General features: G+C 35.7%; 3 protein-coding genes across 6 annotated transcripts in view; all 3 read left to right on the top strand.

Moving 5' to 3' along the window:
• The first annotated feature begins 2,645 nt into the window (after positions 1 to 2,645).
• LOC144843548 (uncharacterized) lies at positions 2,646 to 8,476 on the top strand. Of its 2 annotated transcripts, XM_078700365.1 has the most exons (8): positions 2,646 to 2,909; positions 3,647 to 3,761; positions 3,976 to 4,144; positions 4,476 to 4,661; positions 5,723 to 5,973; positions 6,556 to 6,774; positions 7,419 to 7,599; positions 7,950 to 8,476. In XM_078700365.1, exons 1-8 carry the CDS (start codon positions 2,766 to 2,768, stop codon positions 8,107 to 8,109), a joined length of 1,425 nt encoding a protein of 474 aa, XP_078556491.1. In that variant the 5' UTR covers positions 2,646 to 2,765; the 3' UTR covers positions 8,110 to 8,476. The 2 variants fall into 2 exon arrangements, with proteins under 2 accessions (XP_078556491.1, XP_078556492.1); XM_078700366.1 differs by lacking the exon at positions 3,647 to 3,761 and having other exon boundaries at positions 2,740 to 2,909.
• A 1,408-nt stretch (positions 8,477 to 9,884) lies between these two features.
• LOC144843230 (bone morphogenetic protein 1-like) overlaps positions 9,885 to 21,604 on the top strand; it is a 46,946-nt gene continuing 35,226 nt past the window's right edge. For 2 of the 3 annotated variants that reach the window (XR_013612246.1, XM_078700021.1), the window contains exon 1: positions 9,885 to 10,640. Coding sequence is in view for 2 of the 3 variants with exons in the window: in XM_078700021.1 (XP_078556147.1) it covers positions 10,493 to 10,640 (148 nt within the window). In the remaining variant the exon portion in view is untranslated. The remainder of the gene's footprint in view (positions 10,641 to 21,604) is intronic. The other variant, XM_078700022.1, reaches the window with a different exon arrangement.
• Positions 14,353 to 21,604, top strand: part of LOC144843232 (sialidase-1-like) — a 49,613-nt gene continuing 42,361 nt past the window's right edge. Inside the window, exon 1 of the mRNA XM_078700025.1 lies at positions 14,353 to 14,363. The gene's annotated coding sequence lies outside the window, so the exon portion shown is untranslated. The remainder of the gene's footprint in view (positions 14,364 to 21,604) is intronic.

The following is a 21,604-nucleotide window of genomic DNA, read 5'->3' as shown; positions in this document are numbered from 1 at the left end:
AGAACACACTTACAAAGTGTCCTCTTAGGAAGGGTGTCCCTTGAATAGGGACTGGCCATAATGACACTTAAATGACACATGATGATAAAGGCAGAAGAACTAAACAGAGTAGCTTAAAGAGTTTTAGTAAAAGTGGAAATAAATTTTAATGAAGATACACTAGAAACTCTATTAGAAAGACACCATCAAGAACCAACAAGGTGTCCCATAGTGTTATACATAACATTTCCCCTTATTGGTTGCACAGAAAAGGTTCCCCTGAATCTATTATAGCACTTTCAACTGAATAGTGGTATCCCAAAAGATGCATTGATCAGTGTTAGGATTTTCACATCTCTTTTGGTTCTGATTCAAGTTCTGGTGTCGCCAAGAATTTGCAAGAACTTTACCAACGATTTACATTGAAGATTAGAGTGTCCAGAAGTGCTGAAATCCAGTTGAAATACACATACTATACCACTCTTTGAATACAAAAGGTGTAATAGGCCTATACCTACTATACTAACAGTGTCAAAATCTATCTGGAAAATGTCCGGGGTGCCTTTAATTCTTCTTGGTGGAAACTGGATGACATCATCATGTGCCAAGGTGTGCACGACGTCAACGAATGTCTATAGTAATCAAACTTTATTGCGCATCGTGATTTCATCATGTAGAGTTTGTAAAATATAATTTCAAGTTTAATAAAATATTATTGCAACATATTTTCGTTTTGCTGAATCATCTAATTGTGTCTAAGAATTCAATTTTTTTAAAGAACACTCGGCCTGCATCTAAAGAAATTACTAAACTGTTGAGAAAAAAAAACCTGAATCACAAGCAACAAAATAGCTAGATAACTAAACTCGGGTCCTCTTCTTTATTAGCCCCCACCCTCCTCTCCCCACCCTCCTCTGCATTCAGAGGACACCCATATTATTCTCTCTTTTTTTGGCTTTTGTTAGTTGGAACTTTGGATAGACATTCAAATACTGTATAAACTATACTGTACCATGTTTGTTCTTTATACTGGATTCTTTTCAGTACAATCGTACTGAAGATCTCGCAGTACACATAACATAGATAAAAACACAGCACCACCCACTACATCAAAATATTGTATATTGCTTATTCTGAGGTGGGTAAACGGGAAAAGCCCTTCAACTAGATAACGTAATACTTTTATGAAGTAGTTAGCTTTTATATCCCGTCGAGTGATTCAATAATATACCCATAAAATAAGTTTATTCTTGAAATATAAAATCTCCTAAACATTTGTTAACAATTACTCATAGAAATCACGCATTCATTGTTTAAAAATTTGAGGCACTTAAAGGGTATTTAATGAATAAAAGCTTCTGGATTGATGAGAATTTTATCTGTTTCAATTCCCGTGAATTCGGGTATTTCTTATGTCTTTAGGCACATGTGGCCAAGGATTAGGCCTACCAATAGTAAATTAATCACTCCTATCAGATATGTGGTAAGCCCCTGATACAGGGGCTATAACAAGTTCACCAGAGTAACCCCCTACTCGTCTCGAATGTACACACGGGTTATAACTGTGTACACTGGACTACTATACGGTTATAGTCCGTATCCGAAAAGACTTGTTCCACCACCAGAACTAGGAGCGAGTCGGTCTCGGTCGATATTACTCTTTAGGAATGGTAAACAATGTCCATGCCTTAATGACTAGGCCATTTCTAGGCCAAATGTAGACCTACTCATTTCAAAGACGGGTGGAAAACGTAAACAAAAAACAAACAAATCCATTCTGCTCATGACAGGAAAAATGGCAAAATAGTGGAAAGCGTCATATCGACAGAGAAGTACAACTGAGGATGCCTCCTTCAGAGTAATTTATTTCTGCTAAATAATAACATTTTAACAAATGTAAACAAATATACAATGGTCTAATAGTACGATACATGCATGCGAAGCAGAAGATTCCGGGTTTGACTTGACATCTATGTCTGTCAAATTCATATACCGTATCAAAACATAGGCCTAATACCAGTCAATGTTTTAGGCGCAAAATAGGCCATGGTTCTACTGGTACTCATCATGGGCTATCAACAAATATAAAACTGGGCTCAATATACTAGTTGTTAATTAACGCTACTCGTTAGTAGTAATAATCTCATGTTTATCGTTTCCCATCATGAATGTGATCTTCATTTTATGAGAGAAAATCGATATATGGTATAGACTTAATTTAAGTGAAAATATTTGAGTCTCAACTTATATAAGTCAAAGATGCTTGTGAGCGCGTCTTACCAGTGTAACAGTTCAATTTTTGATTGAATGAATGAGTGCATGAATTTACAAACTTGCACCGGTATTCAAATACAACCATGCATTGTTCTAAGATTATCCCAACAGCTGACTAACTACACTGCAAGCGTCAAAATAAAACGACTATTAAAATGAGATAAACTAATAAAACGAGTAGTGTTATTTATCAAATATATCTCCATACCAATTATATTATGAATATCTTATTTCAATCAAGTTTCATCTTTAAAAAACAAAAACAAAATCTAATTTAGGCCTTGATAATTACAGCTTATGTGTTTGGCCCTCAATGCTGTACGTTTCTGTAATAAATAAAACGTATGGAAAAAACCAGTCATCCCATCAACATTGCCGACAACCAGTATAATTATATTCTACGAAAGTCGTAAATCATTAATATATCACGTCATTTTTCTTGATTAAAAGTAGCGGTAACAAGCACATATGATAGTCTGAAGTGCTCTGATTTGTATCATTTTAATATCGGGATGTTAAAAAATGGCGATATCTCACTTGGATCTTTATCTATTACAGGCTCTGAAACTATAAAGTGTTCAATGGAAAGTGGGCATTCTATGGACAATGGTGAAACTCAATGTTTGTTGGAAAAGGAAGAGACGGCAGGCCTACAAGTAAGTAGGCTTAAATGTATTCCATCTAAAGGGGCTAACAATATGACTGTTGTAAAACCACTATTTTGGAGCTAACGTTTTCATTTCGCTATTATTCATCAATACATTTTCGTTTTCGTAAATATACCTGAAAGTAAACAGGCCTACTATTATACCAATCCTTATTTTGGTCCATAATACCTCGTACAAACATTGGGTTCCACACTGTCAGGCTTCTCTGTATATTATTGTACGCCTGGGAATGACTGGGAAAACACCTTCTATGCATATTATGCAAATGACAAAGAAATGATGATGTCCACTGATAAATGAAATCAGTGTACATTATATCAAATACGATTTTCAGTATTCCGTCGTTGCTTAAAACAAAACCTGCACAAACAACAAAACGTTACAAGGGGCATTCTGATCTACCTACTCATCATTACCAACTATTATATGATAATTAACTAACTGTTAATAATTACAGCATTTAACAAAATTAATATTCGAGAGTTTCTAACTGCATGTTTTCTTCCATGCTGCCACTCCTACCAAATTGACGTTGGTATCGTGATCATGAGGACATAAGTCTTCGAATTGAGCACACTAATATTTGATCAGTTTCACCTAACTTATTTTTCCATGGTTTCACGAAACGGAAGAGGCGCCAAAAATTATATATACTGTATTGTTGAACGGCGCCGTCTGAATGTAGCTCTACCTTTCGGGCCTAATTTAAAATTGTTGTATTATAGAATGATAAAGTATGGAATAAGGATGGTATGAGTATAACAATAACCACTATCTATGTGGTAGGATTTGTAGCCGGATCCGGGATGATTGCTTTACCCAAAGTGATATTTGCATCAGGTAGGCCTACGATATTATTAGGATCCAAATCGGTTCCGGTTTCGATTTACCTCTATGTTGGTTCCAGTTACGATGCAACACGGTTTGTTTTATTGCATATACTAGGCCTACATGTAATATGGCGAAGGGGTTAACAAATGCAGTGACATTTGTAAAGAAAACAATATTCAGCAACTTCACCTATAATAAAAACAAAAACATTTATTTCTTTCAGGCTGGTACGGAATTATATCTCTGCCGGTGTTGGTATTAACCGGTTATTTCACTGCATTGACACTGTCAAAATGCTGGATGATCATTCACAAGAAGTATCCGGAATACCGACAACATGTTCGGCATCCATACGTGGTTATTGGTTATGTCACATTCGGCAAAAACGGAGAGTAAGTATTTGTTAAATTGTTTTTATTAATACCAATTTAATACCCGTTTACTATGACATCGGTCAATAACCTTCTGCCGACAAGTACGACAATCTAAGCTAAAGTCACTCGTACTTTACTTACAACATACCGTACAGCATCTCGCTTGTTACAATAGCATGTATTTACCGGACTTCCATAACTCGCAGTGAACCCCGAGTATGAATCTGCCACCATATCATATCTATGCCCGTTTTATGCATTACGTCATTCATTAATTAATCAAGCATAACGGATTGTAACTACCGCCATCACCTTACTAATAATATACATAATTGTATTCTTTTTTTAGACGTGTGATGCATGTCCTTTGTATAGTGATGTACTTTTCCGTTTCATTAGTAACATTTCTTCTGATATGTGATAATGTTCGGTTGATCACGGTTCAGTGGTTTGACGTCAGCTTCTGCAGTTGGGTTCCCATAGTGGCCTTGATTTTGTTTCCCGTCGTACTTCTCAAGACACCAGTAGAAACTCAGTATGTATATATGCGTTTACTGTACAATATCTCTACATGGAATACATGGGAGATTGTGTTGTGAAAAAAGACTAATGCTTGCACATAATATATGTTATGTGAACCTCGGGTCCCGCAGAGATCTGTTTTTCAATTGTGCTCTGCACAAATAAGTTACAGTATGTCACTAGATTAATGGAGAAAATAATATAGCTATGCTGCTTTCGATATCGATACGAACCTCGCGGTGTCCAAAAACACCCGAGAGGGGAAAGACGCCTCTGGGGAAAAAAGACCATTGTAAATGAATCAGGCCTAGATTCAGTTTTACGGATTATTATCTACAGATGCAGTTTTCGTGACAATTAAATAATTGATTTGAAGCTTTTTGTACATAAATATTTACTAGCATATACTTAACTTACTGTTTATGATGTATTTATTATGCTTGGTTACTATTTGGACGCAACGTATGAACGTACATGAAATGCAAGTGAGTTTACCAATCACAAGCGACAGCTGGATGATCCAACCCTTGTGATCGGTCAAATCAAGGCAATACTTGCGTTGCGTTTTACGTTATTGCGTTGCGTTCTAGAGTGGGAACCAAGCTCGCTGTACGTTAATCTCACGTACTACCGTATATTGGAACTATTAATTTTACGATCGTAATCGTGATAGAGAACCAAACGGTAACATAGTGATTGTGTACTGGAAAAAATAATTGGACGGTAGGCCTATTACTTTAAACTGCGTAAACCTCTTTATACAAAGTGTGGCACAGCCAGGTAAAGAGTAATAATAATAATAATAATAATAATAACAGGATTTTTATAGCGCACATACCACTCAAGAGTGCTCAAGGCGCATAAGAGTAATCGTATGTTGTTATTACATGTTGGTTTTGGCAGTACAGGTATGGCGTTGGTCACCGTGCCGGTGTAAAGGTATTATAGCCTAATTGTACTTCAACTTTACTGTGTACATATTTAAAAACAGGTCGCTGCGGGACCCTAGGTTCAAAATCATCGCATTGTAAGCCCGTGTGTATGAGTTTAACCAAATCGTGTTTTCTACTATAGATTCTGTGCTGTATTATCTTTCTCAACATCATTAGTCATGTTCAGTTTATTAATGACTCAAATCATCAAAGATGGCCGAACGGTCGATAATAGTGTACGGAAGGAACAACCCGTCGTGACATTTTCTAGCCTAACCATTGCATGGGCCACCATCGGTTTTAGCACTTCTGGTCACGCTTGCTACCCGCTGTATCAAAACTGCATGAGGCAGCCAGCAAAGTTCAACTACAGCCTAACCATCGCCTTTCTTGGTAAGATGTTTTGAGTAACCGACCCTAATAAGTAATTGTTACGGATCGAACAATGAACGTAAATCCGCTTCACTCAATAGCTTGTCTCCACTAGAGACGTTATAACGCAGCGAGGTAGAACCAACGCAAGTGAGTTGACCATATTGCCTGTGATTGGTCGAGAGTCACTCACGTTGCGCTTATATTCTTTCGTTGCGTCTCTAGTGAGAACTAAGCATAAGGGCCGGGGAGGGTGCCGTGACTGACAAATGGTAAAAAAAAACCGAAAGCAATTTTTTTCCCAGAAAAATATTAACATTTGCTTTTTCACAATATCTTAAAGCACATTATTTTTTAAACACTTGGCCACTACGGCCCACGGACAAAAAATATTAAAATTATATTTTGTTAGTTTATAAATAGGCCTAAATCGTCTTGATATCTCTACACGCGCAGTGTTACCAGTGAGCGGGGCTATAACTGCCAATCACTCGTCGTCTCAGCTTCCGTCGTGTTTCGTAAACTCTCTAAAAGCTCTGTCTACTTTATGAGACAAAACAAATGTGATGTGCCCATTAAGGAGTTGATAATGTTATATTTCAGGTATACTTGTTTTGCTGTGTTCACCAGTATATTCTAGCTATTATTTTCTCGGAGGCGCTGTCAACACTCCAGATTCGGACAACTTGCTAATTATATTATCAGACGGACCAATCAAAAGTATAGCCGGTATAGGGCTTGCAGTTCATTTTATGATGTCCTATATATTTACACTGAATCCACTTTGTCAGCAAATTGAAGAGCTAGCTGGTGTACCCAAGAGTAAGTTATTTTAAAGGGTAGCTCCGGTTATAAATTTAGAAATAATTTATAAAATATAAACATTTACCATTTAAAATAACGATAATTGATAACACTTTTTCGACAGCGGTAACGTAGAACAAGCATCGTGAAATATGGGAAACTCCTTTCCGAAGTGAGAAACTGTTTATACACACTACAAATTACCTAAAACTAAGTACTTTTGTGACGGTTAAAAAAAAGTCCTGAGAGTTTCCTGTGGTAAAACATAGATATTTGTTCACGCTGCTGCTCTAGCCAGCTACGTCCCATGAGGACTGCTCATTCAGAGGCTAAAGCAAGCAGCAGTTATAGTATCTAAGGCCGACAGTTTTGCGACTTTGTAAACTCGACTATAATTTATAGATCCCAGCTGCTGGACCCAAAAAACGTCTGGGAAAAGAGAGTCTATGAGGGCTCACGGTTGAACGATTTTGGATTCTCGCCCTTTTTTTTAAATGGGCATGTGATTCATAATTAAAGAACCATCTTTGATTTGTATGTATTTTTGCGATTAAAGGACATCTTTTAATAATTAATCATAAATATATCTGAAGAAATAACAATGATTCATTTTAAAATGCCGAGCAGCGTTTTTTGTAAGAAATATTTCTTGTTTATTACAGGATTTTCATGGCAACTTGTGGTTATACGCAGCAGTCTTTTGGCGGGACATGTATTCCTTGCTGAGTCGGTTCCACAATTTGGACCATTGCTGTCTCTTGTTAGTGCTTGCCTGTGGATACCAAGTGCTTTCATAGCGCCCTCTGTTTTCTTATTATGCCTGAAACATCTAATGAACAGACGGTACGTGGCCCTCACAGCAAGGCAATCTAACAACAGGACACTGAGCTCGCCTTGCCAAGATAGGAAGCCGTAATAATTCTTTGATCTTAAGTCTGGCTGCGACAAATACCCACAGTACTGCACTATGTACATTCTACGCGGCGCGCGGTGCCTGTTAAGAGGTGTGGAACTGATCCTGTCGCAGCCACAGATAAACCCCTTGATCTCCGGAGCTCGGCATCCTGTTGTTAGATTGCTTTGTCCACATACGTCATTTTTAAGCATAACTTTTTGATAAAACTACTTAATACCAAAGAATCACAAAATATGAAGTATAATTTGATTTATGTATGATATATTTTCGCTTTCAGCAATTACGTCACGGATTCTACAGCGTTGCATCTTCTAGTTATCGTACTGGCTGTAATACTTGTTTGTTGCTGTACGTACTCGTCACTCGTTGAGTTAATAACGGCACAATCCACGTTTACGGTTCCATGTTACGTTAACAGTACAGCAGCACATATTTAGGAATTGTTGATATATTTTTTTTACTTATTGTATACACGAATGTATTTCGCTAGATTCCATTATTATAATATAAACACGGTTACAATTTGTTGCACATTGTTTCCTAGAAAGATTTGAAAATTGATAAAATGAAGTTTTATTTGGTGGTGCGTTTGTTTTTTTTGATGCACAACTTCAAGGTAATTGGAATAAGACATAGTAATAAAGAACTTTATTTTATAATCTGAGTCACACTTGTATGAAATTCTTATATCAGTTTTGGTCTTCTGTAATCATAATAAATGAATGTTAAATAAAAGTATGGGTTTTGTCTAAATGATATTTGTAATCATTATGGTCTGAGGTGGTACCGTTTTTTGAAGTCGATTGTACCCCAAACATTTAAACATTTCAACTTTTACTTACTTTTTTTTATCACACGGTATACCGCAAATGTACTTGTGTTTATGTGCCATGCAAAACTTAAACAATAATATACTTTATTTTATTTGAACAAATAAATACACATAAAGTAAAAAAACTTTACAATAAGGGAGTTGTATTAATTTACAGCTATACACCCCCGCCTCCCCCCAGCACCAACGGACTCTGTTGCTCGTTTGTTTTCTTATTTTGCTCTTAGGCCTATTCTGTAAATTATTATCCAAGTATAAGGATAAGTGCGCTATTATATTAAAAGAAAACAATTAACCTTCGAATCCGTAGTACCGTATGTCTACTAAACTCATCAGGTGGCGTAGGTTTTCCCACGCTATTACATACATCACATTAAACATGTTTGTTTTAGGGATTTGTCGTGGGATATGACCACACGCATTTGGTTATTAATGTTACTTTACCTCGAGGACACCAGCATGGCAAGCATATAAACAGTGTGTATATGTGTTTGGTAATTGGAGGTTATCCAACATTTTCATCTTAAATTAAATTTCATTAAATTCATTAAAAACGGAAATAACTGATCAAACTGAATGTCAAATCAATAATGTTGATTAATAATTTTGAATTTTTATTTATCGTTTCCAATTCATTGACCATGTTTTAGGCCGAATAAATCAAATAGTTAGCTAGCGACATTATGCCCTGGTTCACCACCTCATACCCTGCACATTGGCAGCCAACCTACATAACGCGTGGCCAACGAGTACAATACATTGTGTAGGCCTAGACCAGGGACCCTGGTGTAGACCAGGGACCCTGGTGTAGACCAAATTTCATCTATCAATGGTGACAAATTATGAATTGTCTAGAGAGATGGGTTAATAATGTGTCCAAAAACAGTGGACCTGACGTTTCGGGTAATGATGACACACAGTGGTGGACCTTGACAAAACAAATAAACATTATTGTTTGTTTACTCCAAGGGCGTGGTAAGGACCCTGGAACCTATTCATGAGTCTGCCATTTAACCTAGAAAATATTACATTTCACTGTAGGCGAACCTGTGTAGTTTGTTTTGACAATTGAAACTTTTTTTAAATAAGCCTATTAGGTTTGGCAATTAAATTTAATTTAATGAGTGTGGATATCGAACGTGAAAGGTGAATTATTATGTACGTGATGATCGTAAGGCACAGTTCCTAACGCCAAACAGGAATTTTATCCCCCGGCGCTGAAGAAACACATACCGGGGATGGTAATGTAATAGTTTTAGCTTATTATTTGTTTCCTTAAATTAAAAAGTTAGGCCTGTCTGTTTGGAAAACAGGTTGTAAATGTAGGCCTAACTTTAATTCAAGGAAGCAAATAATAAAGCTTAAACTATTGCATTACATTCCCCTGTGTGTTTCAGCCGGGGGATAACGTTCTATTGATGCTTATCCCAAGCCTCTCTAGATCAAATATTAATTTAACGAAAGGCGGTGCCCTATTGCGAACAAAATCAGTGCGTGGAAAATTTACCTGTTTTAAATTAACCAATAAAAGTTAATTCTTAGCCTCAGGGACTTTTTTTTATTGATGAGATGTGTTATTTTATTTATTAACTGGTTAAAATTCTAGTTTTAATATACTAAATTAATTTTCTGTCATAGTATTATTAAATATGACATTTGCTGGGTTGACAAAGTTCATTCCTCCAGCAGAATCCGAAAGATGTATTAATTGCGTTTCCTCTGCGCAACACCCATTCCGACATATCTTGTTCTCGACGGTAGCACCGCCAATTAGGTCGGCTAGATTGTGTATAGCTCCACCCAGGGGCCTGAGTATTTGCATACTTCCAGCGAACGAACCGCATTGTGTTGCGTTACTGTTCAGCATGCAGTGAAGCGGCCTATATACTGCGCAGTGGCTGGAAACCTGGCACGGTCTCAAGGAAAAGCCCAACATCAAACCATTCATCATTAGGTTCTCGAGTGCGGCACAGTGCCAAATATTCACAATGCGCACTCCATCTGTTCTGCTTGCGGGTCCTATCGTTTTTTTGTTCTGGTGCTTTACCCGGATCTGCGCAGACATTGGAATTGATAACAGCAGAATCGCTTATGATGAATCGGAACAGGCAACCACTGTGTCTTGTGTTGGAAGAGGTAAGCTTTATCTTTTTATATTCCTATATATTCCTACTATAACATTTATTTATTTAAGCCTACTCATCAAGTTAATATAGCTATAGCTGTGTGTGTATTACCAACTTCTATATTCTAAGTATTAGTCTATAATTTAGGCCTATCTATTATAGGCCCTTAGAAAATGCCGAATGAATCGACAATTTTATTTGATTGAAGCAAGGAATAACTATAAATATGCAGTCGATAAAAAGGGCCAATAAAACAATATTTGTCACGCATTATAGCAAAAATCCACGTATTACAACAAGATGAAATAATAGGCTATTACTTATACGGTTATTGTTGTTTTACATGAAATTACACGGACACGATTAAATATACCGGTACTACTATATGATTACTTTAATTTCAATCCTGCATGTGACATTCAAGTGAAGAGAAATTGACTTTTAGTGTATTTAAAGATGTATTGTCCCCATGAAAAATAATTTTTCACTTTTTTATGTTGAATATGCCATTTTAATGTCACATAATAGATATCCACTTTGATCAAAAAATTGGATCTAAAAAAATGTATTTACCTGAAAAAACTGTAATTTTAAGCAAAAAATAGTCAAATTGGCTGCCAGCCAATGGATTTTTGGTTGAATTTAACCATTTATTATGTTATTTTATAAGTGAAAACATTATTTTTCCCGATTTTTTTTGATTAACTTTTATTAAAACTACAAAATAACCTATTCAAAGTCTGATTTAAGGCATCTTTATTTTTCATGTTTTGGGTGGATAATACATCTTTAAGTATTGATAGAAAATCATATACTATTATGTAAACATGTTTATCTCATCCGTTATATCTTGGATTGCATATAATGTATTCGGGAGAGTAAAACAATTCCTTAGTTCAAGTATCACGCTGATACCAGGCTAGTTGTTGTATCATGCATCACCTTTGACTAATTTTAATTGAATGAATTCTGTACTGTATCGCATGGGGTGAATTTAAACAACGCTTCCACTGTAATACCATTCGTTGTAGCCTGAACGTGAAAAGGGCAGATACAACGATAAGTACTTTTATTATTAACAATTTGAGCCGAATACCGGTACATTTTATAAGACTTAAGTAAAGCTGAATTTACTTTTTTGCCACATTGTGGCTAGAATCACCTCTTATACTTAATTACGATTTTGAATTGACAATGACATTATTCATTTTAGCTTCCCAAAATCACAGGCCACCCCGAACAGCATATTTTTTTTAAAGCTATGCTTCCATGTAAAACCAGTTTTTGGTAAGAGGGCCGATTAAACAGTGTGAAAATACGAACATCTAAGTCTTAGTCAGCCAAAGTAAACAAACTGATCCAGATCCTATAGGCCCAAACATCACCCATAAACCAGCATAAAATACGGGCTTTGTATACGTTATAACAAAAATAACCATAAACACCTCTTTACAATATATCAACGTTAAACAGAAGCTTGGTTGGTGTCTCCACCATGCTTCGGAAGTAGAAATATACTCAAACGAAAACGTAAATGAATTAATCAAATAATGAAAGATCTTCGCCGGACACCTGCCCCTTGTAGGCCCTCCTAATTGTGTGTACTATATGGGCCTACATTTACATATTACAGTAGTAGGTTTCACTCATGAAAGCGAGCATTGGAAAGACAGATCTAGTAATAAATCTATCTTCGTTGGTAGTTGATCTAACCTTTAGTCCGATATGATCTGTAATAAATCTTTCCCTTTTCAACAGGCAATCTACGTCAAGTAACATTGACAATAAATAATAGATATATTTGATCTGTCGGTAGAGTAGGCCACGTATATTAACATGTTCTTAACAAGTTCTTTTGCAAAAATAATCTATGATATTTCCCCCACCTCCTTCCTTCCTTGATTGTGGGTTAATATGCTTTGGGAATTCAATAACATTTAAACTTTCGGAAATTGTTGTACAAAAAAACAGATTTTTAAATACAGAACGTTCAGACTGAATTTAGGAAAGAAAAAACATGTAATATTGCGTCTACCGCACTGAAAACTATGAACGTTTTATCACACGATCTGTACAATACCGAATTAAACCATAATCTACTTTTGATCTATGAAAGTTGCATTTTATGCTCTGTACAAAGCCGAGTGGAAACGAGGAACTACCGGAGGAGATCTAGGAAAGTTTTATTATGGTAGCTGTACAAAACCGAGTGGAAACAAGGAGCTACCGTAGATCTAGGAAAGTTTTATTACGATAGCTGTACAATGCCGAATAGAAACAAGGAGCTCCCGTAGACCTAGGAAAGTTGTACAAAATCGAATAGGAACAAGGAGCTACCGTAAATCTAGGACAGTTGTATTACGGTAGCTGTAAAATACCGAATAAAAACTATGAGCTACCGTAAATCTAGGAAGTTATATTACGGTAGCTTTACAAAATCAAATATGAATAAGGAGCTCCGTAAATCTAGGACACTTGCATTACGGTAGCTGTAAAATACCGAATAAAAACTATGAGCTACTGTAAATCTAGGAAGTTATATTACGGTAGCTTTACAAAATCAAATATGAACAAGGAGCTCCGTAAATCTAGGACACTTGCATTACGGTAGCTGTACACTACCGAATAAAAACTATGAGATATCGTAAATCTAGGAAGTTTTATTACGATAGGTGTACAATATCGAATAGAAACAAGGAGCTATCGTAAATCTAGAAGTTGTACTGTATTACGTTATCTGTACAAAATCGAATATGAACAAGGAGCTACCGTAGATCTAGGAAAGTTGCATTATGTTCTGTACAAAACCGAGTAGAAACAATGAGCTACCGTAAATATGGGAAAGTTTCTGTATACACAACCGAATAAAAACAAGGAGCACTATCGTAAATCTATAGTTGTGTAAAGTTGTGTTGTGTATGAAACAGGAACAAGATAGAATTCTTGTCTGGTTCCATCAAACATATTAAAATATCATCATCCAAAGACAGCTAATTTATTTGCAATTTGTCAATCGAACTAGTATGACCTGATCATGTCGACGAACGAACAGAATGTCATAAGCCAAGGATTGCCAGATAACTTCATTACGCCACATGTGTCATAGTAAACTAACGAAATCGTTCTACCAGAAACGTGAAGGTTTTTTAAGGAAATGGTGCAACTTAAAAAAGTGATGAAAGACCATATGCCTAAACCATAGCCTATATGATGAATGTAAAATGTAATTAATAATAGTTCATTTTTATTTTTTATAGCGCGTATAACCAAGCACTCAATGCGCTTATTATATATAATTACAATTATATTTTGGGTGACGGATATGCGTATATCTGTCATATTGTCTAAAAACCCTAACGTTATTTAAGAGTATAAAATATAGTAAAATATAGTCTAGTCAGCTATGTGTTCTTTTATCCATCTATTTGTCTAAAAAACCCAGCATAACGGGCATCATCCATGGTGTGGCGAGAGAAATGTGCGTTTTCACGTGTATCAACACCGTATGACATTCGGCCTAACATTAATATGATAAAGTAGGATATGTTTAACATTACAAAACTGTGTATGTCAATACAGTCATGTTTAAACAAAATTCTTACACTTCAGTACTTGGTTTTAGACATAACCCGAGGCATACTGATTTTAATCAAAATGTAAATTGTCAGAATTGTCTCAGCTTTTGTGGGAACACGTCAAATTACAGCATATTCTATCAGCGAGCGACACATCTGTTTCTATACCGATGTATTCTACAACGTTCCGTTCGTGAGATATGGTGAGATCTGAGAGATCTTAATCAGATATGCTAGCACCCACCCTTTTGAGAGGATCAAGTCATGATAAGTGTTTGTAAATCTAGTAAGGCCATGCCCTTTTCAACCAATACGACCCGAGCGTTACAGGCAAGAGGTGCCAGATTTCGTTGCCCCGGGCTGGAGGCTGTTGGAAAGCCACAGTTAAAGAGTAATTTCCACTGGATAGATTTATTGTAACAATATTTTGTTGTTTTAAGAGCAAACATCCAATTGAATCAAATAATATGGAAAAACAATTCCAGACAATTTATTTCCCAAGATGCTCTTTGCAGACGAATAATAAATTTAGTTTCGAGCTATTTTGGCAGCTGGAGTTTGTGGCGGAAAGGAAGCATCTCGTTTGGTGGTAGAAGTCTGTAGCCATGAAAATATCACTGGCATAAATCATTCGTTAAGTAAAGTTTTGACGGTTAACAAGCTTATGTTTACATTGAGATACAATCAAGTGAATATCCAAGGACTGAATTCAATTTTTAGGTCTGTACTTTTTTCACAATAATATCACTCCTAGGCCTATTACGTTCATGGCTAAACATGGGTACATTTTTTCGAAAGTGTCGACGTGGACATACATTTTCTGCCAGTAATAGGCCTACTGTACTATGCAAACGGATTTTAAATGAGAAAAAGCACTGGATTAAACTATTGTTTGTACCGTATTAATCAACGTAAACATGCATGCCGTAACCACCACCCCTTTATGAATAAACGTAACGTATTACCGTAATGATGTAGTAAATGAATCAACGTGTGGTGACCGTGTATAATTCAACGTCACGCATCAATGAACTTAACGTAACGTATGAATAATTAAACTTATTAATCAACGCCATTACGTTATCATTTAACGCAACGTATGAATCAGCGTAACGTCGTGTCGGATACGTAACGTATTAAAGTAAAACTTGGTTCCCACTAGCGACGTAAGAAAATGCCCTTCTAATAATTGTGTTTGCCCCCGCCTGCGTGAAATCAAACCTGCGATGTTTGCAGCACTATTGCGTCGTCGGTTCCCACTTGTGATTACGCAATACAGCACTTTGCGTCAATACTTCGCTGCGTTGCGTTCTAGTGGGAGCCACGCTTAACGTAAAATCAACGTACGTTTGAATCAATGACGCCGTGTCGTTTGAATGAATAAAGTACCAAGCTGTATCTCCACATACTACACTAAACAGTATTTGTCTGGGAAAGTCATTTTGGTAATACAGCATCCCACTGATAATCGTGTGAATTCACGAAACGTATGGATCGTACGTATAAAATTGAAAATCAAATCAGTGATAAAGAATGAACTGGGTTCGTAGGTTGGTATCATGCATGGGCGTTTAAAACACCCCCCTAGAACTTTTTGTTTATGATTCGTAATTCATGTAGGCCATATTGCTTTTCAAGTTAACCTATATATCTACAGACAATACGGTTTTAATAGGCATAGAATACACAATAAATGATGTTTTCACACCCTCAGCTACGAAAGATAATATCGTCTGCGGTAGGTTAACACAACTATACATAGAACACCAGGATACAAACCAAAACAAACTTTTCGAATCAAGCTAAATATGGGGCATTTTGTTACATTCTTCTCGACCTGCAGTAGTTGATATTATATCATATAGAGCCTATTATTAGTAGTCTGGGTTCAGGCGGGGTTTTGATTAATACTAGTAAAAAGATAAATACTTTGGCACATATGGCGTTTCATACTTTATACTTTCGGACAAAAACCGATACCGATTATTGTTTGATTTGAAGTTGATACGCAACGGTAAAAATCGGACTACTGGGTCATGGACCAAATATAGAATAGATTAATTGACATGTGTAAGTCATCAGCTACAAAGCATAATGATATTTTCAGACTACATCGTGATGATTATGTTATAATACATTAAGGCTTAATAGGTCGATTCTATAATTCAATGAGATAAGTCAATCGGCTCTATAGACAATTTTACAAACGATCCACTTACACATCGGTAATTGTAGATCCACGGTAAACCCTTCTGTCAGAATGAAACATTCCCTCAAAATAATATCGACTGAAAGCATGGAGTAAAGAATCTGAAAGTAAACATTACAAAAACATACTTTAAATAAATAAATATATTAAATACATTTTTTTAAATGATATAATTATTAGGAATGTCATTGGTAAGTACTGACCCTTTCAATCTACACTACATTAAGTGGGACTGGTCAAACAAACAACGGTAAATAAATGTCTGACCTTTACGACTTTTAAACTGCAGTGTAAATTAAATTACGCATTCAGATGGAGAAAACATTGTTTTCTTTTCTATATTATTGCCGTTTACAACTAATTTAATTGGGTGGATGGGGTTTTCTTCAGTCGCTCAAGTCTCGAATCGGAATAAACTGATGCTATGACGATTAACAAACAAGTAACAGCAGCTGTTAGGAATGGAATTTGTAGTAAAATTCCAACAGTTCCATCGGACCCGTACAGCCGGGGGCACGAGTCAAACCAAGTGTAAGCAGTGACGTCATTAGTCAGCCCATCAACTCATCGTCCATCCAAAGAGATACCAGGATGAAAAACGGAAGGGTTCCATAGCTGTGTTTTGTTGATTGTGACATGCCAATGAAATAATTGTAATATGGGTAGTAGGCGGTGTTCGCGCTAGTGCACTCCCAAGTTCAAAATGTCTTCGCCGCCGGTCACTTACCGTCCTGCCTGTCTCTCCTTCTAGCCTCAACCCGGCTAACGAACGAGTAGGCTGTGATAGTAGGCCTGAATAGAAGTAAATACTGTAGTTAGAGGTATCGGTTAATTCTTTCGTAACCTCAGACAGTTTGGTTTGCAAACACTGTCAGACACAGCGAAGGAGAGCCGAGATACTGTCCATAGCATGGACGTAAAGTTTATTCTCAAAGCCACCATCCAACCCAATTTATATAGTACTCAAAACCTGGTACTCAAATCTTATTTAGTTGACATTCATGACCTTTAAACAGACTTCTTTGGCCATATCCCTACTACTAGTACTGCTATAGCCCCTGACCTAAATTTGATATTCACAATAGGGTTTCGACACCAATTTATGACAGCTTGGCGCGCGCCATAAACTTCCCTCGAATGGCCGTGAGAGTAACATCATTCGACCATAAAGAAAATATCGGATCTTCCTGATCGAATCTACTAAAACCATTGTAAACAATCGAAGTATAGATCAACCGCATTCATTTAATTATCTATTCGTCGAGTTTATCAGTTGGTGCAATATGCTTCTGTGGTAAAAATTCACCCAAATATTTATATCTTTTTGTGATTTTATCGTCTGACCACCAATTGGTGGAAGATTGTTGTCTGGAATTGAATTTCCTGAGACTGATGCAGATCTTGGATGTGGCTTGTAAAAACAATACATTTTATGGGTCAGAAATGCAGGTAATTCGAATGACTATATAGCAGATAGCAAAACATGCTATACTGATACATACGATAATTTATGACGAATTATTACCTATTGACCCAAAATAAACGTACTTTCCACAATGTTTAACATAAACAATAATAGCATTTGTTTCTCATCATTGAATTTGATATCTCAAAAGTGTGTTTCGCGGGAGAGTTTACAAACTTAACCGACTTCCACCACTGTGAACTTTAAGTTTGTTATATGAAAAGTTAACAGCTAAAGTGCATCAAAAGTCTTATTTTAGTTCAATGTGCCTTGTTATATGTATTGTGCTTTTTTACATATGATCTGTAAAGCTCTGTCTACACTATCAAACTTTATATATGGACATGATGATGTCATATCATTACCATATTTGGAAACATCACACTTTTTTGTCAAACTAGTTTGATAGTGTAGACAGGGCTTTAGATGCTGAATATTCCCCAAAATCGACCCAGCATTCAGAAAGTCCACCGGTTCGTGCTTCGATTAAGTATTATACATATGAAACGCCATGTGTGCCAAATATTTATCTTTTACCAATTATAAGTCGAAATACAGCCTAGAAGCTACCACTAGGTTAAAACACGTTTTGATTCTTGATAAAACAAATGACTAAAGTTGTCAATTGTACAGTAATCGTTTTCAGGTACATTAGCTCGTCAAATTTTTTAGGAGACTTTTATTGACAAAATCCAAAGAACTGAGCTTTGTTGTACTGCTCATTTTGAGGTTGAGGGTCCACATTATATGTGACTCCATACAGGTGAGGACAGGTACAGTATTAAATCTCTACATAATTCCACTTAACTAAGGTCAATTGTATGTTGACCGCTTAGCATGCGACGACTAACAATATTATGATAGGGGTTGAAAGAGTAGAGATCTTTGCAGAGTTCAAATATCATCCTCAAACTGTTTCTCGTGTTTTTTTTATTGCCTACTAGGATTTAAAGCGACTGTTGTCACTTGAAAACACGACCATTTAAAGTATATCAGATAAAAGATTGTGCAGAGCTTAAAAACAAAGATGTCGGTCTAAAGGGGTTTTCCTGTTTGCATTCACACAATTCACGGAACGAAAGATATCGTCCTCCGTTCCGAGAAACGGAAAATCGATTTAACTGTAATTCTTAATTCTGCAGTAATTAATGATGTTTATTGTTCTATAACAGTTTGTAATTTTACGTACGCTAATTGCGTAGCAATTGTTTAAAAGATACATATTTTGGCACACATGGCGTTTCATATGTATAATACAGTACTTAAAAAAAAAACCTAATACACTAATTTGCGAAACAAAGCTATCCAAAACTGTTCGAATTATCATACATACAATGTCGTGTATTTTTAAAACTCACTATCTCAGAACTTAATATTCATGGAGTAGGCTAGTGACCTGAAACCGGTTTATTTTTCCATTAATGTCATTCCATAAACACCAATAAACGTCGTATTTAATGGGTATAATTTATGAACTAGGTAATTAAAAATACGGAAAACTCATTCTCGAAAACAAGGTGGTTTGTAATTGAGAAATTACTAACATTGCCGCTACAGTATTTACATTGTTTAATTTAAGAACATTTGGTAAGCATCTAATCATTGTGAGAACAGGTTGTTTTTTTAACTAGATAAATTAGCAATTTGGAAAAAATAACACGCTTGACTGCAAACGAAGGTCTAGACCTTACAAACACATATTTTGTTGATGATGTAGTAATTTCGCATTTCCTTATTTTTTTACGACACTCATTTAAAAAATACAGAGTATGAACCTAAACAATATGTGAATGATGTCATTGCAATAACATGTACAACATTTAGTTTAAATATTTGCTCTATTTCTGCCAACTCGTTCATTAGCAAACGATGATATTTATTGCGTTTTTTAGGAATCATGTTAAAACTATTCTTCTGCAGTTACTGCAGTAACTATGGGCCTCGGTACTCCTACCTAGGTCACCAGGGTCATACTTTGTTTGGTGATGGAATAGGTACAAAATGGATGTGTCCCTTTAAATACAAATTATGAGTCACCTGTCCACACCGATTTGATGGAACACCTCACATTCCAACAAAGTGAGCTAAGTGTGTTAGCTATAGAAACTATTACACTATAATATCACTTTCGTCGCTATAATTTTAGGGGTTACAAGAGCTGTCAATACCGTACCGATTTTTGTTTTGAAAGTAAATGAATATTTGGGGGATATACAAAAGAAATCACCGAAAATATTACACAACCGCCGTCCCACTACTACGGTAGATGCATTTTCCCGCCAGACCACTCATCAACCGCGGGCGACTTTTCTTTCCAACATACCTTGTTGTCTGAGAACGATTAGTTTTTAATTCTAAAAAATAGTTCATAATTAGCCCATGATACAAGGTATAACAGAGCAAAAAATTACCAATATTAATTAGTTTTAATACTAGAAGATAATACTTGTTTATCTTTTAACACATGCCAGGTTATGTTCATCGAAATTTTTTTTTGTAAAATTTAATTTTTTTTTTTAATTTCTATTTTTTTAAATGCACATTTCAGTTTTCTATGTTGCATCGACGACGTACGTGAAAAAACTACATTACTTACATAAAAATAATTTTTAACCAAGTTGATGGCAAACAGAAGCACTAAACCTTTTGGGTTTTAGGCTATTGTCTTGATCCAGACTATATAATATTATTGTTTTATACTTCAGACTATGACTGCATACAATGTCACATGTTCTACTGTTTAGCCCTAATATTATGTTTTATTCTAATTCGCAAACACACACTAACTCGTCTGAAGCAGCATGCAACCACATACTAAATTCATTAGTTTGGTTTGAATTGACCAAGCTTCACACCAGGTAAGTAGAAGCAATAGGACTTCAGCCCAAAATGAATTTTCCTGATTACGTAATATCCGCCAGGTGTTTTTATAACAATGGTTAACAATGGGGATAGTATAAGTCAATAGAGAATATCATTTCACACAATGGTTAACAATGGGAATAGTATAAGACAATAGGGTAAGAAAGTAAAAGATTGTTGTAAGATTTGAATTAGTCATGTACTTGGCGGTAATTTTAAAAAGGGTGTACAATAACAGATGCACCTGGTTTAATTAAATCAACGTAACAAAATAAGTTATTTGATCCGGATATTATAACAATGACTAAAACAAAAAGATGAGAATGAATGAATTTAAATATTGGTGATTTCATATGAATGAAGTTAAATAATAAGTATGTCTTGATTGAACTTTACCGACAGGTAATTAATCATCTTCCGGATTTGTTAACAAAGGGGTAGAAATTGAAAAGCAGTGACTCGGGGTGTTTGACATATTAAAGTTTAATGTGTGCCGTTATGATGTTTAGTTTCACTTTTTTTGAAGATTTTTGTTTTTTCCAATGTTTAGTTTTATTTTCATTTAAATTGGTTACGTTTACGAAAAGATTTCTTTGTTTCCTTTTAAAATAAAACAAAAAGAGGGGTAAAGAGGGACGCTACTGACATCATGCATAAATTATTTTAGTGTGTATAAATATATGGGTAAGTTTATAGTGAACTCATCAGTACCAGTTTTACAACGCACTAAACTCACTTCTACATTCTTGATTAAGAGAATTTAGTACAGTTTTCATCAGTATGAACTTCTACAAACCAACAGCTGATTACATCGATTCTAAATTAGCTGATAAGGCTAAGGCTACTATGCAGCGAGTTATGAG

The sequence above is a fragment of the Antedon bifida genome, chromosome 5, assembly GCF_963402885.1.
Source record: "Antedon bifida chromosome 5, ecAntBifi1.1, whole genome shotgun sequence".
NCBI classification, from domain to species: Eukaryota; Metazoa; Echinodermata; class Crinoidea; order Comatulida; family Antedonidae; genus Antedon; species Antedon bifida.
This window is presented reverse-complemented; position numbering and strand designations above follow the sequence as displayed.

What these genes read in the sequence shown, in the direction of transcription:
- LOC144843548 (XM_078700365.1), top strand. Translation starts at nt 2,766, where the DNA reads ATGTTAAAAAATGGCGATATCTCACTTGGATCTTTATCTATTACAGGC. An exon ending in CAAAGTGATATTTGCATCAG is followed by an intron (nt 3,762 to 3,975) that starts GTAGGCCTACGA and finishes TATTTCTTTCAG; the next exon opens with GCTGGTACGGAATTATATCT. An exon ending in AAGACACCAGTAGAAACTCA is followed by an intron (nt 4,662 to 5,722) that starts GTATGTATATAT and finishes TTTCTACTATAG; the next exon opens with ATTCTGTGCTGTATTATCTT.